Raw genomic sequence first — 25,450 nt, 5'->3', positions numbered from 1 at the left:
CTATGCCTCCCCACGTTTTCTTCCCTATATGTATGTATCTATGTCTGATTTTCCCTTATTATATAGATATAAGTCATTTGGATTAAAACCTACTCTAATGAATGCATTTTAACTTGATCACTTGGTAAATACTCTATCTCCAATTATGATCACATATGAGTATGAGTGTTTATGGCACAGATACATTAATTTTAGAGGCAGAAAATCAACCCTTAGGAGATATGTATTTTGAATTAATTGTGGGCATATCTCCTGCCTCTTCCATCTTATTTAGAGAACACTGGTGACCACTTATGAGAAACAAGGTGGCCCCACCACAGTCATTTTCACAGTTCTGTGATTGTTCAGTAATTTTGTTTTCGTATTTTATTTCTTTTTCTCTGTGTGAGCGAGAAGATAGTGTATCATTTTCAATTGCTGCAAAGTATTCTTTACACCTACAGTTGTAATTATTTCCTGTTGTGTAGGATATAAGAATCTGTAAGTACACCACTGTCAGCCAAACATTGAGATGAAATCCTGATAATCCACGAAATCAAACTTTTCCTGAGCCCTTCAGGAGAGGGACAGGGCTCTACAGGACAAAAAAAACAAAACACTTTCTTGAAACTGGCAGAACCTCATGAGATAAAGGAAAAGAATTGAGGTCCTTGGGCAAGATACTAGAGAGAGCCTCCCTGAGTAGTACAGGTATGAAGTGGACAGTGCCTTTTCAAGAATGGGCAATGAAGGTCTGTATCTTTTGGTCCAAAATAGAAGAATTCTGATGGGCTATTATACCTCCAGGGCTCTCCTTGGTCACTGCAGTAAATATTTAGGAAATGTGAGTCCAATTATCAAGAACATTATTTGGTGTTTTGTGGAAAGTTAGAGAAATCTTATGAGAGAACATTTACAACAACTACAATGGGAGGGGGGGAAGGGGAGAAAAAAGAAAAAAAAATCCAAAAGAATCTACAGAACAAGTCAAAACAAAAATAATCAATGTTTTTCTTGAGTCACTGCTGTCAGAATCCTTTCCCTCGCTGGGAGTCACAGTTCACCTCACCTCCCTAGAAACCCCTCTAACACTGTGCTGCTGTCTGGACCTGCTGTGGGGGCAGCTCAGATTCTAATCTGGTCCTAATCTTCTGTGTTCTTGTCTCCAATGTCCACAGCTATCAGAACTAGTGCGTTTTCTTTTGTGGGAGCTCTCGATGACCTTTTATATATTCCATAGGCACAGAATCTGCGGATTGAATCTTCAGCTTGTACAGCTGGTGGGAAGGTCTGGGGTCTTCTTCCTTAGCCGCACTGCCCCTGGGTTTCTATTGTGGTTTCATTTCCACCTCTGCATGTGGGTCGTCCACTGGGGTTTGCACCTGAGGCTGCCCTGGAGGAGTTGGGTTTCCCCTGTGAGGGCCAGGTGTGGAGGTGGTGCACTTGCTTGGGTTGCAGGGGTTCTGGCAGCACCAGGTACTCAGGGGAGTTGGCGGCTATGGTAACAGGAAACAAAGTGCTCTAGAAGGGTATCAGTTCAGTTCAGTTCAGTCGCTGAGTCATGTCCGACTCTGCGATCCCATGGACTGCAGCACGCCAGGCCTCCCTGTCCATCACCCACTCCCAGAGTTTACACAAACTCATGTCCATTGAGTCGGTGATGCCATCCAACCATCTCATCCTCTGTCATCCCCTTCTCCTCCCACCTTCAATCTTTCCCAGCATCAGGGTCTTTTCAAATGAGTCAGTTCTTTGCATCAGGTGGCCAAAGTATTGGAGTTTCAGCTTCAACATCAGTCCTTTCAATGAATATTCAGGACTGATTTCCTTTAGGATGGACTGGTTGGATCTCCTCAGTATCGAAGGGACTCTGAGGACTCTTCTTCAACACTACAGTTCAAAAGCATCAATTCTTCAGTGCGCAGCATTCTTGATAGTTCAACTCTCAGATCCATACATGACTACTGGGAAAACCATAGCTTTGACTAGACAGACCTTTGTTGGCAAAGTAATGTCTCTGCTTTTTAGTATGCTGTCCAGGTTGGTCATAGCTTTTCTTCCAAGGAACAAGCATCTTTTAATTTCATGGCTGCAGTCACCATCTACAGTGATTTTGGAGCCCCCCCCCACCAGAAAACTCTCTCATTGTTCCCACTATTTCCCCATCTATTTGCCGTGAATTCATGGGACCGCATGCCATGATCTTACTTTTCTGAATGTTGAGTTTTAAACCAACGTTTTCACTCTCCTCTGTCACTTTGATCAAGAGGCTCTTTAGTTCCTCTTTGCTTTCTGCCATAAGGGTGGTGTAATCTGCATATCTGAGGTTATTGATCTTTCTCCCAACAATCTTGATTCCAGCTTGTGCTTCATCATCACGTGTTTCTCATTATGTACTCTGCATAAAAGTTAAATAAGTGGAGTGAGAATATACAGTCTTGACATACTCCTTTCCTGATTTGGAACCAGTCTGTTGTTTCGTGTCCAATTCTAACTGTTGCTTGTTGGCCTGCATACAGATTTCTCAGGAGGCAGGTCAGGTGTTCTGGTATTCCCATCTCTTTCAGAATTTTCCACAGGTTGTTGTGATCCACACAGTCAAAGGCTTTGGCATAGTCGATAAAGCAGAAATAAATGTTTTTCTGGAACTCACTTGCTTTTTCAGTGATCCAACAGATGTTGGCAATTTGATCTTTGGTTCCTCTGCCTTTTCTAAATCCAACTTGAACATCTGGAAATTCACGGCCCACGAACTGTTGAAGCCCGGATTGGAGAATTTTGAGCATCACTTTGCTAGCGTGTGAGATGAGTGGAATTGTGCGGTAGTTTGAGCATTCTTTGGCATTGCCTTGCCTTGGGATTGGAATGAAAACTGACCTTTTCCAGTCCTGTGGCCACTGGTGAGCTTTCCCAATTTGCTAGCATATTGAGAGCAGCACTTTCACAGCATCATCTTTAAGGATTTGAAATAGCTCAATTGGAATTCCATCACCTCCCCTAGCGTTGTTCATAGTGATGCTTCCTAAGGCCCACTTGACTTCACATTCCAGGATGTCTGGCTCTAGGTGAGTGATCATGCCATCGTGATTATCTAAGCCATGAAGATCCTTTTTGTGTAGTGTTTCTGTGTATTCTTGCCACCTCTTCTTTATATCTTCTGCTTCTGTTAGGTCTATACCATTTTTGTCCTTTACTGTGCCCATCTTTGCATGAAATGTACCCTTGGTATCTCTAATTTTCTTGAAGAGATCTCTAGTCTTTCCCATTCTATTGTTTTCCTCTCTTTCTTTGCACTGATCACTAAGGAAGGCTTTCTTAACTCTCCTTGCTATTCTTTGGAACTCTGCATTCAAATGGGTATGTCTTTCTTTGTCTCCTTTGCTTTTCACTTCTCTTCTTTACACAGCCATTTGTAAGGCCTCCTCAGACAGCCATTTTGCTTTTCTCCCATTTCTTTTTCTTGGGGATGGTCTTAATCCCTGTCACCTGTACAACGTCATGAACCTCCGTCCATAGTTCTTCAGGCACTCTGTCTATCAGATCTAATCCCTTGAATCTATTTGTCACTTCCACTATATAATCGTAAGGGATTTGATTTAGGTCACACCTGAATAGTCTAGTGGTTTCCCCTACTTTCTTCAATTTAAGTCTGAATTTGTCAATAAAGAGTTCATGATCTGAGCCACAAAATCTGCCAACAAGGTCTCCCGACAAGATCTCTCAACTTCCTTCTTAGCCAAGACTAAAAGACAGACTCTGTAGTGCAGCACATCAGGCCAAATACCGGATAAACTGAGAATATTTGTATGTAAGAGTACCAGGTACGGGATATTGTGCAGAAGATGTGCACTGCGAGTGAAGTCACGTAAAAGTCTTTTGTGCCACTTTCAGAGGGAAACTATTCGTCTTCCAGACGATCCAGTCGACAGGATTCAAATCACTAATAATAGTCAACTCAGCCACAAGGCAGGGCAGGGTCCCTTTGTGGAACTTAATAAAGAAGTTCCCATGCAAGCCTGTCTGCACCCTCTAATTTTCATTACTCAAATGTTTTCATTCCATCAACAGAGAGTTCAAATACAGACCATGGGCAGGCACTCGTGGAGATGATGAAGACTGCAAGAACACAGCATCCTTCCGGGGCGGTGAACACAGAATGCTGCAGGTTGGTGAGAAGATGGAGGAAAAATGGACCAGAGAATGAAGGGGAGAGTTCAGAGCAAAGATCTGGCTTTTTGGGGTGGTGGGAGCTGCTCCAGACCTGCCTGCAAGCCTTGGGGACATATTTCAAAATGTAATAAACAATGTAGTCTCTGGCCTCAATGAGCTTTGACAATCTTAATGCCTCAGCATACTAGACTAGACCAACTGCAGTGCAACAGGTTAGAAATTCAGGAGATATTATTTGGGGAAAGGGGGACAGTGACTTAAAGGAGACTTGCTCGGTCACACTTTTTCAAACAGTGTGAATACTTAATAGAGCTGGAGCCAGGATTCACCTATATATAGACTGTTCTCTTAAGCATATTTCAATTTCGTGATCATCACGAGATAACCACGTTTATGTGGGATTTCATTTTCTTTCTGTTTGAATACTTCTCTACTTATACAACCGGAAGTTAGCACTACCTTGGAAGTTACATTTTTGTATTAGGACTTTTCTCTCACTTCTCCAACTGTACCAGTTGTGCTAGATGACTTCCTACCACTAAAGATGGCCCAGTTCATAGTAATTCCTCCTGCCATACAAGAGTCTCTCAAAAAAACGAAAAGGCAGATAGAATGCAAAAGCACAGACAAGCCAAGCTTCTGAGGACTGTTTGAAAAAAAGGCCATGGGAAAGTAGGCCATGAGTTGGCTGATTGACATAGTAGTGTGGTTATAGAATCCGTGGCATCAGAAAGAGACAAGCGGCACTCAAAGATGCAGAACAGCCGAGTTTATTCAGCACCGGTGTGGGCTCAGTGGAGTTGCCGCCAAAGACTGAGTGCCTCGGCTTTGTTCTGGGTATCTTTTAATACACCGTAGATTTCCTGCTTGAACAGCTCAGATCCCTCCCTTCCCCAGGTAGCCCTAGTTCCCGAGAAGAGGAGGTGACCACCAAGCAAGAGATCAGATGTGGAAGCGGTGATTGATGAGCAGCAGCTGTTAACACAAGATAAAGGAAGGGAAAGCAAAAGGTTGTTACTTTAATTGGGGGCTTTGATCTGGTTTCTATTTCATTCCCCGCTCTTGATATTTAGGGTGCATCTGCGGCTGTCAGAGAACATCATCATCCAGACCTGGTTGGTAACCCCTTAAAAGCAACAACTAGGTGGCTGTTCTCCGTTTGACAACTCTTTCTATGAATGAACCCTGTTACGTGTTTGATTAGGACCGGTATGAAGCAGGGAATAAGCAGTCATCGGTGAGTATGACTACGACAATCCCAATCATTGTTTTAACCAGAAACATTGTCTGAACTAGAAGATGGGCAGTCTTCCTGATATTTTTAGCTATGTCTGTCACAACTCTTCGATTGTCTCCTATTTGGATGCAACAGTCAGTTTGGTAGAATTTCCCACAAGCTCCTCCTTCCTCCACTATTCGATTTGGATAGATGGCAGTCCTCATCTGGGATTGTTGCTGTGCCAACAGTTCCAACGCAGTTGCAATTTCATTAGTTATACTCTCAAGTACCGCCCGCAGTCGGATTATTCCGTTGAGCATGTAAATGTGGGTCCTGTACCCCCAACTGCCGTCTTGTGGCTACGTGGCCAGACCATAATACGGGATTATCTGTTGGGGGCGCTCAGCTTTGCCCCAACTTTGTTTTCCCCCTAGCTCGAGGAATCATTTTTCTCTATGTCTCAGGTTGTCGCAAATTGGGAACACCAGCGTGTCCCCTGGTGAGTCGGGAAGAGGAAGAAACCTGACTGAATTATTCCTATGGTGCAGGTTCCTCCGCATCTGGATGGGAATCATGAGTAGGCCCTTCTCCCGCAAATCCAAAAAGTCCCTCTCGGGGCTGCCATAAGTCTGGGTTTGTGGAGTTAAAATGCTTCCAATATGGGCTAATGCCTGGGATTGCAAGAAAAGGATTAGTATCAGGTTGACTTCCCGTACAGTTTCGCTTTGGAATCCCAGAAGTGGAGTTGAAGGGAGTGCAAGTGTGATTTCCATTCCCTCCCTTTTGGGGATCCCGATACCAGGTTGGGGCCCCTGACCACCACAGACGTTTGTTACAGGTACCATTATAGACCAGGGCTCTTCTACATTTTGTTTCTCTGACCCAGGTATAATGTGTCCCTTCCTGGCTTAGGCATTCTTTGCCTTCTGTTTCCTTGGACAGGGTCCAACTCTGAATAGAACCCCCTGCCCGCCTGCTAGTTGTTCGATTCCATTGGAATAGCAGAGAGGCATCCAGTGCAGTACACTTCCAGGGCCATGTTTTATGCATCAGAGCTCCTCCACAAACACAGCAGCTAGTGACATTTAGTTCCAGGGCTACCTCCTCGGCTAGATGGATAAAAGGATTATTTCCAATAGTGGTCATTTCTAACTTATCTTTGAGGGAAACTCAAAGCTGGTTATAAAGTCCAGAGGACCCCATCTTTGGACCTGATGCCAATGGGTCTGGCTTGGTTACTTGGGCCTTTAACCATTTGACCACCTCCTGGGCTCGTTCTTTCCTAGCCTGGTCTTCCCCCCCACAATCTATCATCCCAAAATGAGTCTGTCGAGTCCAGCAAGCCATCTGTCTTGGGGTACCATAGCATGTTAGGCCATTCACACTGTGGGCTCTAATTGTCCCTCGCAATGATGCTTCCTTTCTCTAGTTCATGGGAAAGCTGAACTATAACATGCGGCTGGTTTGTATGTGCAGTCAGTGAATCCTTGGGCCCATTTACCCTCATGGTAGAAAGACTCCGTACATTCAGAACAATTATCCTGGCTCTCAGATGAGGAGGCGACTTTACAACTTAACAGAACTATAAGGCAAAAATACACTGTTTTCATATTTAAGTTGATCACAGTCGGAGGAGACTCCTAAAAAAGAAGAAGTATGAAGAAGTAGGGAAAGCAGAGAGAGAGTTTTTGGATACAAGTCCACTCTGTGGGAGAGAGGAAAGCCCTATTCCAAATAAGATGAATAGGGGGAGTCCCAGACCAATTAATAACCAATACATCTGCCTTTTGTAGGTCCTATTGGTTCCTCCAGCTTCAGCCGTGTGTTTCTTAACCAGCTCCCGGTGTGGCCCCCAGCAGGGCTTTGGGGTGCTTGTTTCCTTCTTTGCAAGGTCAGGCACAGGAGTTTCTCCAGACTAAGGGTCATTTCCCACTTTTCCTGGCTATCAGTGGGACTTGCAGGTTTGACTCTGGAGTAATGGGTCCAAGCATCTGTTCATGCCACCTTGAGATCAGTGGGGGTAGTTAAGATTACAAAATAGGGCCCTTTCCACATGGGTTTTACAGGCTGTTGTTTGCAATCCTTACCCATACTCGGTCCCCTGGTTGGTGAGGATGTGCTGTTATACCTAAGGAAATGGGTATTCTATCAATTATCCACGTATGTATTTGAGAGATTGTGTGTCCTAACCCTTTTAGCTGCCTATATAAGTCCAAGTTCCCCAGTTCTCTGGTGTCTCCCCTTAAGTTGACTAGCGAGGGTGGTCGTGCATACAGGATTTCAAATGGCAAAAACCCTGTCCGTGCCCCGGGTGAACACCTCACCTTTAAGAGGGCCGCAGGCAACATGCCTACCCAAGATAAGCTGGTCTCCTGGCATAGTTTTGCTAGGGTTTGTTTGAGGGTTCCACTCACGTGTTCCACTTTCCCTGAGCTCTGGGGATGGCAGGCAGTATGCAATTTCCACTGGGTTTTCAAAGCCTTTGCCACCTGTTGTTCTGCATCGGCTACAAATGCCGGTCCATTGTCCAACCCTATGGTCAGACACATTCAATATCTGGGGACAATGTCTTTCAGGAGTGCCTTGGTTACTTGTCTTGCTTTTTCAGTTTGGGTAGGAAAGGCTTCCACCCAGCCTGAAAAGGTGCAGATCAAATCTACAAGGTATCTAAATCCTTGATTTGGAGTGATTTCAGTGAAACCTGCTTCCATATCCTCAAAGGGGGATAGTCCAAAATGTTGTGTCCCTGCTGACCTACTAGGCCCCTGGCGAGCATTATTTTGTAAACAGGTTACACATCACTGGGAGACCGAAGAACAGAGTGCGGGGAGGTGAGCAACGAGATAGTATGGGCCTAGCAACGTCTCTAAGGCAGTCTTGCCCATATGGGTCAGTTCATTTCGCTGGTGCACCAGCTTGTAGGCAAGGTGTTCCGGAACATAGACTCGTGGTCTTGTGTGAGCCACCATCCCATCTTGGCCTTGGTTCCTCCTTCCGTTTTCATCCATTTCCTCCGCAGGCCGGCCGGATTTCCCAGGCTAACAGGGCCCCTGGGCTGCTGGAGCTGTGAACCACTCCCAGGCTGCTTGGCCCAATCTCAGCCATTGGCAGAGAGGGTAGTGGGCGTCACGCTCCACGGACAGGCCCCTAGCCCAAAGGGAGTCGCCTCGGGCCCACCTCACCCCCTTGCCCCGGCTTCCGGGGCTCCAGCGAGCCACGTGATGCCTCTGATTCGCTGAGTGCCCACCTCCAGGCATATTGCCTGTCTTCCATCTGGCAAAACCCAGGTGCGAGCTGCCATTTCCTTGGCCTGTAGAAATTCAAACCATGAATTCCCACTTCCATATCCGAAAAAGACACTCCTGCGTCCCACAGGACCTTAGACATCTGGGTGCTCTCCCAAGGTGTCCCATGAAAGGCAGGGGGGCAATGTGGCTGGAGAGTTTCCTCCATAAAGCAGAGAGCCCGATGTGGTCTGGATGATAGGAGAGTGGGTACAAACCCAGTTTGATACAATTGAGCTCTTTTGCTCAGGAGCCACAGGGTACAGAGCTCTCTGTGTCTCTGTCTCTGCTTCTGGCACGCACTGTTTCTCTGTCCATCTTTCTCCGTGTGTAGTAGGGGCTTGTGTCTGTGTGTCTCTGTCTCCCTGACTGGTGCTGTTGCCCTCTGCCACTCTCCGGACACCGGCACTCATAAAAGACACTTAACCTAGGCATAAAGCCAAAGCTCTCCTCCTGTGTGAGTTGCACCCACGGGAGATCTGACTTTGTCAGTTCACAAAGCTGGGGAATGCTTTCTCAAACTTAGAGGCAAACACAGGCGATCTCTGCTGAACCACAGAAGGAGACAGGCGTCCCTCCCTCCCTCACATGGTGGACATGAACACTGCACAGGACTACGGTGGCTTGGCCACACTTTGGACAGGGGGAGAAACGGGGCATGCTCTAGCTGGCATGAGGGAGCTCCATGAAATGTGCTTAAATGCCAGTCAGTGAGAATGCTAAGGACAGCTCTCCATTGAGGACCATGACTCACCGATGCCAGAGGCATTGAAGTCTGCCCATTTAGTGTATACAGGCCCTTTCAAAATGGGGCTGTTCTCGTTCAGCCTCCAGGTTGAGAACACACCGCAGCCTACCCTGTCTCCCCAGCCCTGTGGGGTCGGGAGCAGCGAAGAATCAACTGACACCATCCTTTGCATAGTCCTGATAGCCAAGCTTTCTGCGAAGAGAATAAAGAGTGATGTTTCCAACTGGAAAACTCTGCAGGTAGCAGCTGCTTATGCTGGAGTCCCGTCAGTCAACCAAAGCTTACATACAAAGCAAGGTGTGCTCATGCCCCTGGTCATTTTGGGGCATGAATGCTGCTACACTTGAGAAGGACAGAAAGATCCAAGGGACTGTAGCCCCGCCCCCTCTTCTGTGCCTGGGAATCCACCCCATTCTGTTTCTTGGCTCCTTTCCATCCTCACCGACTTCCCACTGGTGCTTTCTGCCTGCCTATCCTTTCGGCAAGGGATCCAGGGTGCAGCAGCACACTCGGAAAAAGGAAGGAATTCACGTCAGGACATTTTTAAACGAGCAATGTGGTGTCTTCCTCATGACTGCTATTCAGTAATGCCTGGAGCCTAAATACAGCAGGCTCTGCACTGGAACCTGTCTCTCACTGTCCCAGGGTCCCTGCATGCAAACAGCCTGCCGTCCTTGCTTCATCCCTGTTCCCTCCCTCACAGGCAGACACTGGCAGAGGGGCACTCACACACACCGCCCACCTGCGCTTTCCTCACCCTTCTGCACTGCCAGGTAGCTGGAAGTGCCCGGACGGATTGCACGCTCACACCCAGGCTCTCCTAGGATGCCTGGGGATTCACTCTGAGAGCCTACATTAGCATGTCATTTGTCTCGCATGGTGCCAATATGGAACACACTTGGAGAGGGAGTGTGCTGGCTGACAGGCTGATCCTAGGCAGCACTAGCCTAGGACTTGCCCAGATCGCCTTCTCACAAGTGTGGAACAATCTTCAGTGAAGCCGGCTCTCATTCCAATCCTCCTCCTTCCAGTCTCTTCCTTTATCCGAAGCACCCTGGCCTCTTCAAAATCGGGGGTCCTGCCCTAGCCTCGTCCAGCATTTCCACAGGGTAGCCAATGCACCACAGACTGAGGGGTCCACAGACGGTGGTTTTAAATCCCCACATCACTTGATTTATTTCCTCTGGGTGACTCCTCAAACCCCCCACCACTGCTTACGGATACAAACACACATCACAGCAGGAATTGTGAGCTTGTTTATGCCTCTTGATGTAACTGCAGATTTGCAGAGTCACTGTCCACAGTTGTCATCTGTCATCCTTCCCTCATTCCTGTCCCGGACAGGGGCATCACAGAGATGCATGGACCCGTCTCCCCTAGTCTGTGAGCGCCTCGTGCCTCCTCTTCTGGTTGCTCCACATCTCATGTTCTGTCACCTTCATCTCTGTGTCTGCAGAGGCCAGTACCCATGCACACACACATGCAACACAAGCAGACACGTGTCAGGGACAGGGACCCAAATGCAAACAGGGAACACGTGGCAGTACGTGGAGAACCACTGGTTCATTCAAAATATAGAGATTTCCATATTTCTTATAAGAAAATCTCCATTCTGATCTTCAAATGTGAACCATACCAAAGTCCAACTTCCATGAAGGAGCATTAGCACCTAGATTTTGGTATAGGAAATATAAGGAATTCCATATTTCATGGTGGATAATGGTTGTCTTGATATATGTATGAGAAATGCAAAGAATTTCATATTTCATGAAGAAACAGTGGTGCTGACATTTTCCCTTGTGAAATAGGGGAATACCAATACTATATTGGATCTCCGTGTCTTAAGAAAACCAATGCCTAGATTTTCATGTGTGAAATGTAGAGTATCCCATATTTAATGTAAGAAAATCACCACCCAGATTTTCATATAGGAAGTATAGAGAATTCCATAGTTCATGTAAAAAACTCTGGATACAGATTTTAATCAAGTGAAATACAAAAAAATTCAACATTTCATGTAGTAAAACCATCGTTGAGATTATCATATGTAACATACAGAAAATCTATTTTTAAGAGAGTAAAAATGTCACAGTGATTTCCATATCTGAATTATGCAGGGTTCCATATTTTATGTAGTAAAATTGGTATGCAGAATTTGAAAGATATCTTAAATATACAGAATTCCTGATTGCATGAGGGGAAATTGGCACCCAGGTTTTCCTATGTGATACACATAATGTTCAATACTTCCTCTAGGAAAGTTTGAGCAGAGGTGTTCATATGTGATACATAGATATTTCATATTTATGTAGAAAATGGATGGCCCTAGTTCAAATCTGATATATAGAGAATTCCGTATTTCATACGGGAATATTGTCACTCATATTTTCATATATGAAGCATAAAGATTTCTGTATTTTTTGTGCAAATATCTGGGCCGAGATTTTCTTATACTAAATGTGAAAAATCTCATATGACAAGTATGAAAATCTGTTCACAAATTTCTATTTGTGAAATGTAGAGGTGTCCTAATTAATGTAGGAAAATTGGTTCCCTGATTTCTATAACATGAAATATAGAAAATTACATACTTATGTCAGAAAATCTTAATTAAGATTTTCATATATGAAATATACAGAATCCCATATGTCAATATAGCAAAAGTCTTTGTTCCAATTATCATCTGCAAAATGTATGTGATTCCATATTTTATTTAAGCAAATCTGCACACTGATTGCCACGCGTGAAACATACAGAATTTGGTATTCCACATTTGAAAATCTATGCCCACCAAAGCCAGGCTAATATTTTCATATGTGTTGTGGAGAGAATTGAATATTTAATGTAGGAAAATGAATGTCCATATATTCAAAGGTTTACCATGGAGAATTCCATATATTGTGTAGGAAAATGTGCTCACAGATATTCATAAATGTAACATAAAGAAGTCAATATTTCCATTGGGAAAACTTTTTCCAGATTTTCTTAGAGCGTATTCCATATATCATGCAGGACAATCTGTGCCTAGATTTTCAAATGTGAGCTATAGAGAATTATATATATTTAGTGCAGAAATAACAGCATCCTAACCCTTACCTGACACCCTAACCCGACACTCTAACCTGACACCCGACACCCTAACCTTAGCCCAACACCCTAACCCGACTGCCTAACCCGACACCCTAACCCGACACCCTATCCCACACCCTAACCCAAATCCCTATCCCACACCCTAAACCTAACCCACACCCTAACTTACACCCTACTCAACCCCTCACCCCTAGACTTACCTTTTGAAGACCTCTGTCTGTCTGTGTGGATTTATGTATGTCTCAGTGTGAGTCTTCTGTTTTTTGATAATATTGCTGAAGTTGTAAGTGAGTTCTTATTTAAATAATCTAAAGAAAAGGAAGCCCTTACAAATCAAACAGTTCTAAATACAAGAAAAAATTGACCTAAATGAATTTTAGATTCATGTGAACTGGGAAATAGTCAATATTAAATACCTGGTATTTATTTTTTTTCACTACTCTAGACATGTCTGAGTCATTAACAGTAAGCATAAAATTTTTATAGTGCCTAGGTTTATTATAAGTTAAATATTGCTATATTGTTACATCTGTCACAAGCTTGTCAACAAAGAAAGTACCTCTAAAAACAAACAAACAGAAAAACTCCTAAAGAATGTAAATGCGATATGAGCTTTTAGATAAACTGTTAAAAATAATTATACTTTAAAATATCTATCTACAATAGTCTCAATTGAAGGCAGAGGAGAAGGGGACGACAGAGGATAAGATGGTTGGATGGCATCACTGACTCGATGGACATGAGTTTGAGCAAGCCCCGGGAGTTGGTGATGGACAGGGAAGCCTGGCATCCTGCAGTCCATGGGGTCGCAAAGAGTCAGACACGACTGAGCAACTGAACTGAACTGAATTTACAATAGTTTCTCCAGATTTTGGTTACCTGAATTTCTATCGTTGTGCTAAACTAAGTGATGACAGTGTATTGAATAGCTAGGTCATTTCCAAATAAATAAGGTTCTGAGACATTCACTACTTGACAGGACCTTCCTCTTACACAGACACTAAAGAGGTTTTTGACCATCCATGAATAGTGTCTGGTGCCATCCTAAGATGTTCACTATAAGAAAGCAAAAATGTTTTTTAGATAGTATCACTGATACGTATGTTCACCAATCTATAGAATGCCAATGTAAAAGTCAGTTCTTTGTTGCTTAAGGAAAATGTATGTCTTGTTATTAAAGAAGGTATGAGTAATGAAATCACATTTTATGAAGGAAAAAGAAATAGTTCTGACTTCGGGTGGCAGTTTCAGGATGGGAGAAGCAAAGGAATGGGTACGGAAAGGGATAAGGAGGTTTTATGGGAAGTGGACCTCCAGAAAAGTGTTTTGTGCCTAGTACAAGTTTTCTTGAGAGGTTGAACTGCCTTTGCTAATGGATTTTAAGTTTCTTTACCTCTTGAGTGATCTGTTCTAGGTTGACCTTTGAAATCCTTTGTTAACTTTGGCTAAGTGGATAAGTATTGTTTCACAGTGACTTATGTCATCCTACTTGACTGTTATAAACCCTTTTGATATTTATAAACAAACCTTCCTAAATAATTGACGTCTAGCTACCTTTGGGATGCTTCAGAGGGCCCCTGAGACCTCCCAAAGAGAGATATTAAACAGCCCGAGTTCATTTGGCATGTTAAACTACATGGGAAGTGTTGTCAGAAGAAGTGATGGATCTTCTCAAGTTATATTGTATGGTTGATGATACTAATATAGATATCCTAGAAATTATGTGACATTCATGAAAATCTGATATGTTTTGGTAAAATGCTGTCAGTTATAATTCTAGTTATCATATTCAAGTGTTTCAAGTCACAGCAATGGCCAGATTACTTTGTCAATTTCAATTTAATCAGGTTTTAAACATGCCTTCTATGGTTTCACACTGATGCCTTTGCAAAAATACTGCTACTTCAAGATATATGGAAAAGACTTTTCTAAGCTTACCCATAAACAATTTTTTTTTCTGTTATCTGGTAAGCTGGTACCAGACTGGAATTTGGTCTAGTCTCTAGGATCATCGAAAAAGCAAGACAGTTCCAGAAAAACAGCTATTTCTGCTTTATTTACTATGCCAAAGCCTTTGACTGTGTGGGTCACAATAAACTGTGGAAAATTCTGAAAGAGATGGGAATACCAGACCATCTGACCTGTCTCTTGAGAAACCTGTATGCGGGTCAGGAAGCAACACTTAGAACTGGACATGGAACAACAGACTGGTTCCAAATAAGAAAAGGAGTACGTCAAGGCTGTATATTGTCACCCTGCTTATTTAACTTATATGCAGCGTACATCATGAGAAACGCTGGGCTGGAAGAAGCACAAGCTGGAATCAAGATTGCCGGGAGAAATATCAATAACCTCAGATATGCAGATGACACCACGCTTATGGCAGAAAGTGAAGAAGAACTAAAGAGCCTCTTGATGAACGCAGTTGAATCCATGCAGGCTGAAGAGCACCAATGACAGCAGAGAGAAATCGTTCTTCTATTGCTTCCTACACAAAAAAATAAATAAAAGAGAGAAGAAAGCTTGTAACTCTTTTTCTGACACTCAGATCACCAAAGGGAGAAACTGCTATGAATATGTGGATAGAAAGGACACGTCTTTGGCCAACTGGATGAGGTGAGTGCAGTGAGTCTGCAGTTTGTAGACGTCGCTCTTCCCTCAAGCCCACACCCCTTTCCTTCTCAACCTGTCTCCCTCAATAGCTTTCACATCTTCTTTCCTCTTTTCCTTCCATATCATGCTCTTTCATTTCAAAAGACATTGGAAAGAAAGAAATACAAATATAGCATGTGCCCTCAAAATACAAGTCTATGTGCTAAACAAAACTGGGGGACTTGAAAACAACTTGAGGAGTCTAGATTCACCAGGGACACTGTAACTCACTTAATTGACACTTACCAAGCACTTCATGTTTCAGTTTAGACAGTGAACTTCATTACTGAAGCAGGTCACACAACCCATGTCCTTTTGGAGAACATACTGCAGACAGACATTAGCCAATTGGTTTTAGAAATAGTAACTTTAATTTTTCCATTTTTGAGTAACTGCACAGTGCCAGGATAACCTAACACGAGAGACCTTGAGTCCATGTGGGCAACAACCTCCCCAGGCTCGGTTCCAGTGAGAAGTGAGCCCTGAGGCCTGGGAAGGAATGCGGGGCAGGATGGCCGTGAGCATGGCCATTCTCTAAGGGCCTCTCCTTTCATCAGGGCAGGCAGAAAGTGAATAAACTATTACTGTTCTGGGTCTCAAGCTATGTCAGAGCACTCTCCAAGTTTCCATGGGAGGGGGTGGGCAAGTGAACAGGACCCTGGATACACATGGGGAGATTGAAGAAAAGCCTCGGGAGAGAAGGCAGGCTGGGGTGAGTGCTGAGGGGTGTGTGCTAGCCTAGGAGCACCAAGTCCTGTGGAATGAAAGAGAACTTAATTTAGAACTTAGGGGAGCTGGAGGTCACCAGCCTCATGGACAGTCCAGGTGGAGACGCGGCTGGGACTGGGCTCCGGAAAATGGCTAATTAGGTAAGGAGAGAAAAGCATTCCAGCCAGGAAGAGGACCAGAGACAGGATCTGGAAATAGGAATTCGCACGGCCTGGTCGAAGGTGTGAACAGAAGGTCCCCATGAGGGGCGGTGGGAGCCACAGCGGCCTCAGAGTCTGAAGGCAAGGAGCTGGGCATGGTCCGACAGTGGGGGGCGCTCGTCACCTGAGGTTTCTTTTCCTTTCCCTGCCTCGACCCCAGGTATGTGAACTGTGCCCGGGACGATGAGGAGCAGAACCTGGTGGCCTTCCAGTATCACCGGCAGATCTTCTACCGAACCTGCCAAGTGGTCGGGCTGGGCTGTGAGCTGCTGGTCTGGTACGGGGACGAGTATGGCCAGGACCTCGGCATCAACGGGACAGCAGGGGGAAGAGCGAGCTCGCGGCCGGGAGAGGTGAGCGCCACCCCTCTTCCAGCGCCCCAGCCCACCCCGGGGAGCCTCCCTGGTCCGATTCCAAAGCAGAGTACAATCCAGTCTAAAGTCAGTCAAGTCGCAATTAAAATGCCTCAGAATTAGATTCATTTCATATGACTGTTAGGAAAGATTTTTATGTGAAAAATGTTAGTTCTAATTTTCAACATTTTATGCAAAAAATATGTAACATCACCTTCTGCTGAAAGGCTCAGAAGCAAAAAGCAAGTTTTCTAGCACCTACCAGCTCTCTCACCTTTCCCTGTTTCTTCCTCATTTCCTCCCATTTCTAAGCGACAGGAGTCCAGTGATTTGCATTCAGTCACTGTTTCAGTTTGTTGTCCTGTGAGTTCATACTCTGTGCCAGACAGGGCTCCACCCACCAAAACAGACAGAACCACTGCCCTGGGGCAGCACGGGCTTCATACCAGACAGGGGCTGGTGCTCTGAGGAAAACAGTGCAGGAAAAGTGCCTTGGATCAGTGTGAGCAGAAGGCGGGGTGTGGTGCAGGATGGTGGGGCAGGGTCTCTGCAGAGATAACACCCGTGGGAAAGGATTCCAGGCAGGGGAGCAGCCAGTGCCGCAGCCCCAGGGCCGGGACGAGAGGCCATGCCGGTGGGTGGTCGCAGGAGGAAGCACAGAGGGACAGGAAGGAGGCTGGACGGGACACGGAAGCCTCAGGGCCTGTGTCCACGTACAGGCCCCAGGGGTCTTTCTGGGTGACACAGAACAACCGTGAGGTTTTCAGCTGCAAGCGGCATGTTCTCTGTTCTGTGACAATGCTTTGGTTCATTTTTGGGAAGAGACAGCAGCGGAGAGTCCCCTCAGAGGTCAGTTCATTGCCGGACACGAGGGGAGAGTGGGCTGGCTGAAGATGCACGGGAGTGAGGGTGTGAGGAGTCTGGCTGGAGATGTATTTTTAAACAGGACTTCCTAGTGCATGTTAAATGGACTAAGACTGAATGAAATAAATGAGGTATGAATACTGGTGAGGCTTGAGAAAGGACATGCCTTTATTTTCGGATTTATGGAAAACTGAGAGAGGAGCAATTTGTGAAGCAGTTGGGGCAGCAGGAGCCAGAGACCTGTAGTCAGTGGGACCTGGGCCACTCGGTCTCGTCCAGTCTGAAACCCACTTCCTGCAGAGATCGGCACAAAGGCTGCTCTTTGAACCAGGAGCCGCAAAGTCAGCTTTACTCACACCTGCTCTAACTACCCCCTGTGCTACCTCCCATAGGCAGAGAGCTCCAGGCCAGGCGCCCCTAACTTAATAGACCCTTTCCCCTCACAGGGAGCCACTCAGGAAGATTCTACCTAAGTCATCAAGAGTCTTATCTCTCAGTAGGGTAAAATACCTGTGGCCACTGTGACATGACTTTTCAGATACTGACACACAGGGAAAGGTCCCTGCAGATCCACCTCTATCAGGAGAGACGCTGCTCTGATGCTGCTGGAAGGTCCCTAGTCCGGGTGATACGTAGAAAAGGCCCTTGACACAAGCTTCCCGGATTTCTGTAGATGTAGAGAATAAGGATGGAATGGAAAAGTGGACTGTAGAGACACACTTGATGGGAGACAAATCGTGTGCTGTCAACACCAAGATGATTAGTGGGCAGGCCTTACGACGGCAAACCAGCTACCTGACCAAAAGCTTTCTCTTTCAGCAGAACCGAAGCCCAAGATCCACCCATGTGCCTCCTGCTCTCTGGCCTTCTCTAGTCAGAAATTCCTCAGCGAACATGTCCAACGCAATCACCCCTCTCAGACCCTCCTGAGACCATCTGCAAGAGACCACCTCCAAGCAGAGGATCACTGCCCAGGCAATCAAAATCAGCAGCAGCGATATTCTGATCCGCACAGCCCGAGTGACAAACCTGAGGGTCGCGAGGCCAAGGAAAGGCCCCAACCTTTGCTGAAAAGCAAAAGGCTGAAGAGGATTTCAAGGGCCTCTTCCTACTCGTCCTAGGGACAAATGGGGGGCTCTGGGATGCATGAGAGAATGACGGAAGAGCCCACCACAAGCCAGAAACTGAATCCAGAGGACACAGGCAAATTATTCATGGGGGCAGGGGTCTCGGGGATTATAAAAGCCAAGTGCGGAGAGTGTGGGCAAGTCTCCAAGGATAGGTCAAGTCTCATCACAAACCAGAGGACACACACAGGGGAGAAGCCCTATGTGTGCAGGGAGTGTGAGTGAGTCATGACCAACAAACCACATCTTAGCCACAGGAGGATTACTGCAGCCGCCCCATGCCTCAGCTCTAAGGGGGCCTCAGAGGAGGTCTATGACCCTTTACTGTCCCCAAGAGTATGAGAAGAGACTTCCCAGGTGGTCTAGTGGCCAAGACTCCAATGCAGAGACCCATGTTCAATACCTCATTAGGGAACTAGCTCCCACATGCTGCAACTAAGACACAGTGCAGCCGAATAAATTAATACATAAATAAATATTTTAAAGAAAAAGTGTGATAAGCCCAGAATTAATTGATTAAACAGACCTTCCACTTTCATGACAGGAGAGGAGGTAGATAAACAGCAGAGGGTTTCTTAAGTGTTCTGGAGATGTTCATGCCAATTGCCTTTGTGGGTTTTTTGTACTCCTAATAAATTTTGTCTCCAAACAAATCTGAAGCCCAGACTACGTACTTATTCCCCGCTTATTACTGAGAGCAGTGGGGTCCAGTGGTAGCTGAACCCCTGGGAAGGCATAATTCTGGAGCCAACTCAGTTAGGTCATGGAACAGTCAGTTCCTGGGTCCAGGGAGAGGAATCTAGGGTTTGAGACAGACTCACCAGGGAAGAGAATTTCCCGGCCTCCTGGGAAGTGTGGCCTCTCCTCCTTATAGACCACGACTCTCCTTTGGCCTCTCCTGGTTGCCCTCTGGTTTCCTCTGGCTTCTGTGGCCTCAGAGGTGAAGGCCTCGTGCACGTGTGTGTGCGCATGTGCGTGTGCCTTGCTCAGCCTGGGCCATCTGGTCTTTGCTGCTCCCCCAGGGTCATCACAGCATCTGGACTCCAGATTCGACCACAGGGGTCCAGTTTTCAGCCCTGCCCTCAGCAGCTGTGCGACCTGGGGCAAGATGCTCAACCTCTCTGTGTCTCTATTCTCATCTGTGATACACGGTGGAGGCAGCAGCATTTTAGTCTTATGCATAAGCACAGGGAGAATCTGGCAGAGGCTGGCTGAGAATGCAAGCCCCACCTTTGCTGTTCCTTGTGATGTTTTCTTTAACCTTTTATTATTTTTTAATTGAAGAATAATTGCTTTACAGAATTTTGTTTTCTGCATGTCCTTCAGCCCCCACACCTTCCAGCTCTTCAGAGCTAGACGAGGAAGGGGCCGTTTAGGCACTCGGCTGCCCTGATGAGTGGGTGTGAGGTCAGGGGTGCTAAGGGAGGGCGACCTCCCTTCCCACCACTGCCATTCCTGCTGAGCTGGGCAGCCCCAGAGCCCCTCCACAGACAGGCAGTGCCGACAGTAGTCCGCCCTGCCGAGAACAGAGCCTGGAGCCGCGTGTGCAGGAAGTCCCTGTCCAGCCCCCATCCCACCCCCACACGCAGGGTCCTCGAAGCCCACACAGCGGCTTCTCTGTGCACGGGCCTCGTACCTGTGTCCACGTGCTCTGGTCAACGCTGTCGCGACCTTGAAATTCTTAACTATGGAACAGTTCATCCTTACACGTCCCTTTTATGAGTAAAGTCTGATGGACCCTGGGGTGTGCTGTGAGCAGAGCAGATACGCACAGCACGGGTCCCAGGGGTGACCAGGCTGCACGAGGGGACAAGGTGGACACAAAGGCCCCCCGGTGAGTGAAGGTGGTGACGGCATCAGGAAGCCACACTTGCTTAGACCCAGAACTGAGCTCTGACACAGAGTGGAGGCAATGGCGTTCTAAAGAGTCGACCACACCCTCCCCTCTGTGAAGGACCTCTGCCCTGGCCTGATCCTTCCAGGATGTGTTCAGGAGGCTGAAGTTCACCCGGTCACCAGAAGACACCAAGGGGACAGTGGGCTGCGGGACGGGGAGTGGAGGGTGCAAACTCCAGGACTGGGGGCAACAGCCCTCAGTTCCCTCCCTGTGCCAGGCTTCCGAAGTGTCTCTACACGAACCGTGTCAGTAATAACCAGCCACTATTATTTTCTCATTTCTTTCACGCTTTCTTAAAGGATCACGTTTGTCTGTGGCTTGGTTTCCCTACAGGAAGCGAAGCCGTATAGACTCCCCATCTTCTGTGGCTTTAGGCAGGGGCCACGGGAGGGAGAGTTAGGGGTGGTGCAGGCAGAGGGGCTTCAACTGAAATACGGTGGGGACCGAGAAACTTGCAGGGGCTTCTCACCTGCACCTCCCGCCGGAGCTGGGCCTGGAATCCCCTGGAAGCCTGAGCAATTCAAAGCTTCTCCCTCCCCTCTGCTCCCCTCTCTTCCCCTCAAAAAGCTGACTCCTGGGCCAGCCCACAACACCCCCAAATCCCCCATCACCCACAGCCCCTCACAGCCCCTCCCTCACAACAGTGGGACAACCTGCATGGTGGCAGGGATGGTGTGTGACCCCAGAGCTTGGGGTCTCAGCTGATCTTGAGCAAGGGGGCTGGTGCTTTACACAGCCTCCCAGCCCTAGGGAGCTGCCAGCAGCCACAAGCCACGATCTGAAGCGGGGTGGGGGGGGGGTGGGATGTGAGCTGCCTGAGGTCCCATCCTGTCCCCATGACAGCGGCCAGGCCTCATCTGATACCGTGACTGCTCTGCACGAGCACACAGGACTGTAGCAGTCACGGGGACAGGACAGCCAGCTGCCTCCACCGCAGGCTCCACTCTGACTGCAGCGGTCCCACGGCTGTACCAGCCCCGCCTGCACGCCGCTCTGCTTGTCTGCCAGAGCTCGGGGACCCTGCGTGAGTCGGTGAGGGCAGAGCTCCAGAGGCCAAGCCTGTCTTCAGCCGCCAGACCCACCCTGGTTGCCAGACTCATGAGCCCAACCGGAATCTGAAGCCTTTGGGAGAATGACACCGCAGATGCTGACCTCAGAGCTCAGACTCCTGAAAACTTACTAGACAGGTTGCTTTTAGTCTTTTTTTTAAGTAGGAGGTTGGCAGGAAGGAGAGAGGAGAATGACTTCCTTGGTGGTGCAGTGGTTAAGAATCCAGCTACCAATGCAGGAGACATGGGTTCAATCCCCGATCTGGGAAGATCCCACCTGCCATGGAGCAACTAAGCCCATGCACAACTACTGCAGCCATGAAATTAAAAGACGCTTCCTCCTTAGAAGAAAAGTTATGACCAACCTAGCATATTAAAAAGCAGAGACGTTACTTTGCCAACAAAGGTCCATCAGTCAAGGCCATGGTTTTTCCACTAGTCATGTATGGATGTGAGCGTTGGACTATAAAGAAAGCTGAGCGCCGAAGAATTGATGCTTTTGAACTGTGGTGTTGGAGAAGACTCTTGAGAGTCCCGTGGTCTTCAAGGTGATCGAACCAGTCCATCCAAAAGGAAATCAGTCCTGAATATTTATTGGAAGGACTGATGCTGAAGCTGAAACTCCAGTCCTTTGGCCACCTGATGCGAAGAGCTGACTCATTTGAAAAGACCCTGATGCTGGGAAAGATTGGAGGAGGGAGGAGAAGGGGACGACAGAGGATGACATGGTTGGATGGCATCACTGACTCAATGGACATGAGTTTGAGTAAACTCCGGGAGTTGGTGATGGACAGGGAGGCCTGGTGTGCTGCAGTCCATGGGGTCGCAAAGAGTCGGACACGGTTGAGCGACTGAACTGAACTGATTCTTAAAGATCTTATTCAGAAAATCAAAAGACAAGCCACAATCTGAGAGAGAAGTATTTGCAAAGCTCACATCCGATGAAGGATTTGGACTCAAAATAGACAAAGACCTCTTGAACAACCCCATAAAAAATGAGTAAAGATCTGAACAGACACCCAGCCAAAAAAAAAAAAAAAAAATACAGATAGTCAAAAACAAAAGCATGCTCAACATCATACACCATTAGGGAATTACAAATTAAAATCATGAGATATCACATCACACATGTTATTAGGACCCCGTCATACCAATTACTGGAGGCTGAGGAACAGCAGGAATGCCCCCTCACTGCTGGTAGGACACATGCACAGCCACTTTGTAACACAGTTGGGCAGTTTTCTCTGAAGCTAAACAAACCTCACCTTGGGATCCAACAATTGCTATTTCCAGTATTTAAGAAACTGCTTTGAAAAATCCATGCCCAAATGCAAACAAAGATGAACTTATGCACAGCAGCACTATTCATAGTAGTTAAAAACTTGAGGGCAAGTAGAGTAGGCCACCCCAAAATAAGCCTATCTGGTGTGAGGATTATTTACGTTGGCTTAGAGGAAAAAAAAAAAAAAAAAAGAGGACTCTCAGTAAACTAAGTAGCAATTGCCTTTTGTGAAGGACATTTACAACAGAGAAATCTCTGCATTTAAGGCTTGCCCCTGTTTGCACCAGAAATAGAAGGATAATTAACTCAAGTAACTCATCAATGGGAAGGTCCCATCTTAAATCTACCAACAATCATCCTTCTTTACTGTGTCTTGCATGATAACTTTCCATAAGTGGCTTCTCCCATTCCCCAAGGTCTTACTTCTGTCTTCAGCTGAAGAAGGTATTTAAGGTGATGGCTTAGGACATTTCAGGGACTGACTCAGTTTTCTTGGGTAGCTCCCCTGTATACAGTAGGCATTTGTTGTTTTAGTCACTAAGTCATGTTCAACTCCGGGATCCCATGGGCTGTAACCCCCCAGGCTCCTCTGTCTATGGGATCCCTAGGGCAAGAATACTGGAGTGGGCTGCCAACTCCTTCTCCAGGGGATCTTCACAACCCAGGGATCAAACCTGTCTCTCCTGTTTTGCAGGCGGATTCTTTACCACTAAGCCACCAAGGAAGCATAGAGGAGGTATGCTTCTGTTTTTTCTCCTGGTGATTTGTCTTTATTATGTAAGGGCAGAATGAAAATTGTTTTTCCTCCCATACACATGCAATGGAGTATTACTCAGCAGTAGAAAGGAATGAACCACCAACCCTCAAAAGGCATGGTTAATGTCACTTGCATATTACTCAGTGAAAGAACGCAGTCTGAAGAGACAGCGTGCAGCATGACCTCATTTATGAGGGATGGGCTCGGTTTGGTGGGTCCTCCCGTTTCCTGGATCTCAGAGGGAGCAGGCTCCAGGGGGCCGTGGAGCAGGTATGTGGAGTTCTGCTGCAGATAAGAAATCCAAACTGAAATAGAGGTGAATATCTTATGATTTCTCCAAAATAGTTACAGAACAATCAACTGGAAACCACATAAAATGAAATGACTGCAAACACAAACTGTAAAACTTACACCAAATTCACTCAGATTTATTTAAACTGCAAAACAATCAAAATTACATGTATACATAAGAAAATATACATGACCTTGGCGTTGGTCTGCAGATCATGAGCTCTGAGTTTTAACACAGAAAACGCCAATATACAAAAGAAAAAAATATTGTGGACTTTATAAAATTAAAGATTTCTCCCCTGAAAGACCTTATTCAGAAAGTCTAAAGACAAGCCACAAACTGGGAGAAAAATATTTGCAAACACATATCTAATAAAGGATTTGGACCTAAAATAGACAAAGACCTCTAAAACAGCCCCAGTTAAAAAAAAAAAAAAAGAAAGAAAGGGTAAGGATCTAAACAGAAACACCTGGCCAAAGGAGATATGCAGATGCTACATATCATACAAAAATTATACAAAAAGTATCATACTACTAGGGAATAACAATGAAAATCATGAGATAACACACCGCACCTATTAGCACTGCTGTGCTCTGAATATATGACAGTAGCGATTGCTGGAGGGTGAGGAACAACAGAAGCTCTCCTTCAGTGCTGGTGGTGTTGCAGGAAGGGGGACCCCTTCCAGGCCCTGAAACTGGGCTCTTGTCTAACACTCGGAAATGAATTGTCCGAGGAGACACACGTGCTGACAAAGAAAGAGATTTTATTGGGAAGGGCGCCCAGTTGGAGAGCAGTAGGGGAGGGGAACCCAGATTTTATGGTGATGGGATTCGTTTCTGGATTGTCTTTAGCCAGTCATTCTGACTCAGAGTCCTGCCTGGTGGTGCTGAAGGAGGAAAGTAGGCCGAACAGATTCCATCTTGAAAATCAGTCTCCATCTTGAAGCCACTGTGAACTTTGGACTATATGCCTGGGTGCTCACCTGATGGACACTAAATTATGTGCCCACTACCCATGCAACGACATAACAATTGGAAAACCGACCCCCGGATAAAAGGCCTTCAGGATTCGTACCGAGACATCCCGTCACCAAGGGAGTGTACTAATTTACCCCAAAGCAAAACAAATTCTCTGTACAATACGTATTGATATCTGTTACCCTGTTTATCCAACTAAGACTTACTGCATATAAATCATAGCTAGCAGTAGCAGCAGTAGCCTTGATTGTATCTCTCCTTTACACTATCCAGACTAGTTTCAAGGGATCTGGGGATGTGGGTTTGGGCACGTACACTTATGGTATATACGGTTGTCACCAAAACTGGTCGGGGTCCTTGGCTAAGAGGAGACTGTGCCTTGAACCCACCAGGGTAATAAATTGCACTCCACTATTTGCGTTGTCCTTCTGAGTGAGTTTGCTTCCCGGAGAGCGTGGCTACAACAGTGCACACCCTGTTCTGCCAAGATGGATGCCAGCGTGGATTCTGGGAGGTGGTCGGACACGTGGTGTCTCCTTTTGACCTTTCCCGAACTCTTTCGGTTGGTGGTGGCTTATGAGTTCCGTGTTCCTTACCAGGACCTCCAGTCGTAAAACAACTCATGCATATGGTTACCATGGTGCCTGGGCAGGGTGGACGGTTTCAGTCAGGGTGCCTCCCCTAACAGTGGGATGCATGAACAGCCACTTTGTAAGACAGCCGGGCAGTTTTTTCCAAAGCTAAACAAGTCTCACCTTGGGATGCTCAGTATTTCGTC

General features: G+C 46.3%; 1 protein-coding gene across 20 annotated transcripts in view; it reads left to right on the top strand.

The window, feature by feature from the left end:
* LOC145536791 (histone-lysine N-methyltransferase PRDM7-like) overlaps positions 1-25,086 on the top strand; it is a 50,180-nt gene extending 25,094 nt beyond the window's left edge. For 2 of the 20 annotated variants that reach the window (XM_081566644.1, XM_081566642.1), the window contains 5 exons: positions 4,048-4,144; positions 5,223-5,386; positions 14,338-15,106; positions 16,232-16,424; positions 18,111-19,068. In XM_081566644.1, the coding sequence (XP_081422770.1) occupies positions 15,102-15,106; positions 16,232-16,424; positions 18,111-18,218 (306 nt within the window). In that variant the 5' untranslated portion in view covers positions 4,048-4,144; positions 5,223-5,386; positions 14,338-15,101 and the 3' untranslated portion in view covers positions 18,219-19,068. Of the gene's footprint in view, positions 1-4,047; positions 4,149-5,050; positions 5,387-13,156; positions 15,107-16,231; positions 16,425-18,107; positions 19,069-23,337; positions 24,138-24,546 lie in introns of those variants that run through there. The other 18 variants (XM_081566634.1, XM_081566633.1, XM_081566650.1 and 15 more) reach the window with 12 other exon arrangements.
* Positions 25,087-25,450: the final 364 nt, after the last annotated feature.

This window comes from Giraffa tippelskirchi, chromosome X, assembly GCF_054371585.1.
Source record: "Giraffa tippelskirchi isolate mGirTip1 chromosome X, T2T-mGirTip1v1.2.pri, whole genome shotgun sequence".
Classification (NCBI taxonomy): Eukaryota; Metazoa; Chordata; class Mammalia; order Artiodactyla; family Giraffidae; genus Giraffa; species Giraffa tippelskirchi.
The sequence above is the reverse complement of the archived record's forward strand: the minus strand, read 5'-3'. Positions and strand labels throughout refer to the sequence as shown.